At 58.5% G+C, this 2,070-nt stretch overlaps 1 protein-coding gene across 1 annotated transcript; it reads right to left on the reverse strand.

The window, feature by feature from the left end:
* Window positions 1-805: 805 nt before the first annotated feature.
* LDBPK_321970 (hypothetical protein, conserved) lies at window positions 806-1,282 on the reverse strand (the record flags this gene model as incomplete). Its single annotated transcript, XM_003863565.1, has 1 exon — window positions 806-1,282. The coding sequence occupies one exon, from the start codon at window positions 1,280-1,282 to the stop codon at window positions 806-808; it is 477 nt and encodes a 158-aa protein (XP_003863613.1).
* Window positions 1,283-2,070: the final 788 nt, after the last annotated feature.

Raw genomic sequence — 2,070 nt, forward strand, 5'->3', positions numbered from 1 at the left:
TTTTTTTGGGGGAGGGGGGGCGCAGGTGGGTGGGCATTCCTCCACTCGCAGCAGCACCAGTGGAACTTTCCCTCCTTTTTCACGAAAAAGGCGCAGCAACTGCGTTTCACTAATCGCGAGGTCCTGCTGCTCTGGGGCACTTGCTCGTAGCCTCCTCTCCTCCCGTGGAGGACCGCGGCGACGACATCCCGCGTGGCCACGTCCTTCATCGTAAGATGGCGACCAATACCCCAGGTACCGCCGCAGCGTTACGTAGGACCCGTCCTGCACGTCGGCTGGTCCGCTGAGAGTGCGCCGTCTGCCATGCGCCTTGCAGCACCTTTTCTCGCTGAGACAAGTCCGCACCGCTGCCCCGACTCCTGGATCGCTTCGCGCAAAAAGTCCGTCTGCATGCCAGAGGCATGAAAGGCGCGTTCGCCACCCCCACGGTTTGTCCTCCATCTCCGAAGAAGCCCGCCGCGCTCTTGTTTCGCAGCGGAAGCGGATGCAACGGCAGCAACACAGAGAAAAGCACACACGCGCGCACACCCGCGGAGGCGCCGACGACGAAAGGAGCGCACACGCATGTGCGGAAGTCGCCTGCCGTTCTCTATTTTCCTCACCTTCCACCACTCGTACGGAATGCACAGCATCTTGCAGCTCGGGTGGGCAGACGAACCCGCTATGCGCAAGCGTCAGCCGCATCCGAGGCGCACTGCCCCTCTCTGCTCTTCATTCTATTCCACAGCGACGCCAGAAGATTTCGATTCCAATTTCTATGCTACTTCTATGATAGCAAGCGCCACGCGGCTCTAAAAAGCCTCACTCAGTCCCGCCCGCGTTTCGCTGCCGTTGACATGAGCGGCAGAAGGTGGGCCATCCCCGCCGCTTTCATGGCTCCGCGGATGTCCTGCACATTCAGCGTGGTGCGCGTAGATCCGGTGGCTTTGCGGCTGGCGTCACCCAGGCAGGCAAGATAGAGAACTGAGATTGTGGCGGACTTCTGCAGCGCTACGCGGGCGTCTCGAGACACTGACATGCCCTCTGGCAGTGCCCCATGCACGACCCGGTTCACCTGACCAGCTGCTAGGCTGCGCGCCTTCACCGACGCACCAGTGCCGCCGGATTTTGAGTTCGCTATGCGAGGGCGTACGCTGTCGCTCGTGTGTACGGCATCCGCCGCGGCCGCAGTACCCGAAGACCCCTTCCGCGCAATACTCTCGTCCTCGTGTGTTTGAGAGAAAGTTGCCTCACCGCTCCCGTCTGAGAAACGCTGGCTTGCCTGACACTCCTCCGCGTTCATTGCTTCGATGGCGTCTCCGGGCTGGAAGTGCCGCAGACCGAGAGAGTGCTCGTGCGTCAGCCAGCGCAGCGTCGGTGGGTATAGCTGCCTCCTTGGCGGCAACGGTGGAAGGGGTGTGGCAGGGGCTTACGGAGCTGCCAACGATTACAAGGCAGGCAAAGAGGGAGGCAGGCAGGAAGCGAAAGGGTAGGCTGGAAAAGGAGCGGCGACACATACGCAACAGCACAAATCCGTTGAGGGTGAACATGTCTCCTTCAGCTATAGCGCCACCAAAGTGGTTAGCGCCACGGTGAACAGAATACTGGGGGCTAGAAAGGAGCAGTTGCACGTATGTGTTGTACAGCGAACGTGGCGTATTACTAGCAGTGGTGGATGGGTGAGAAGCGGGCAGCAAGCGCACGAGAGGCGTGCCACAAGCACGCTTGTCCCTCTCACTGCATCCTTCACTGACCCCGCCGACCTATTGGCTTTGTCGCCCATGACATTGCAAGACAGCCGCAGTTGGCTACCCTTTCAGACGCTATTCTCTGAAGTAACGCCACTGACGCTGTCGCTGTGTGGGAATCATGCCTATCGCGTTGTTGCTGTTGTTGGTTTCTTCGAATGTAGAGAAAATAAACGACGCCCTCGAAGAAGTAATGAAGAAGACACACGCACGCAGCGATGTATGTACGCAACATGCACGGCAAAACAAAAAAAAACGAGAAAAGAAGCAAAGAACATGAGAGAGCTAAAAGATGCTCACACAATTGCAGAAATACAAGCAGAGCATAAAGTCATCCCAAACC

The sequence above is a fragment of the Leishmania donovani genome, chromosome 32, assembly GCF_000227135.1.
Source record: "Leishmania donovani BPK282A1 complete genome, chromosome 32".
Classification (NCBI taxonomy): domain Eukaryota; phylum Euglenozoa; class Kinetoplastea; order Trypanosomatida; family Trypanosomatidae; genus Leishmania; species Leishmania donovani.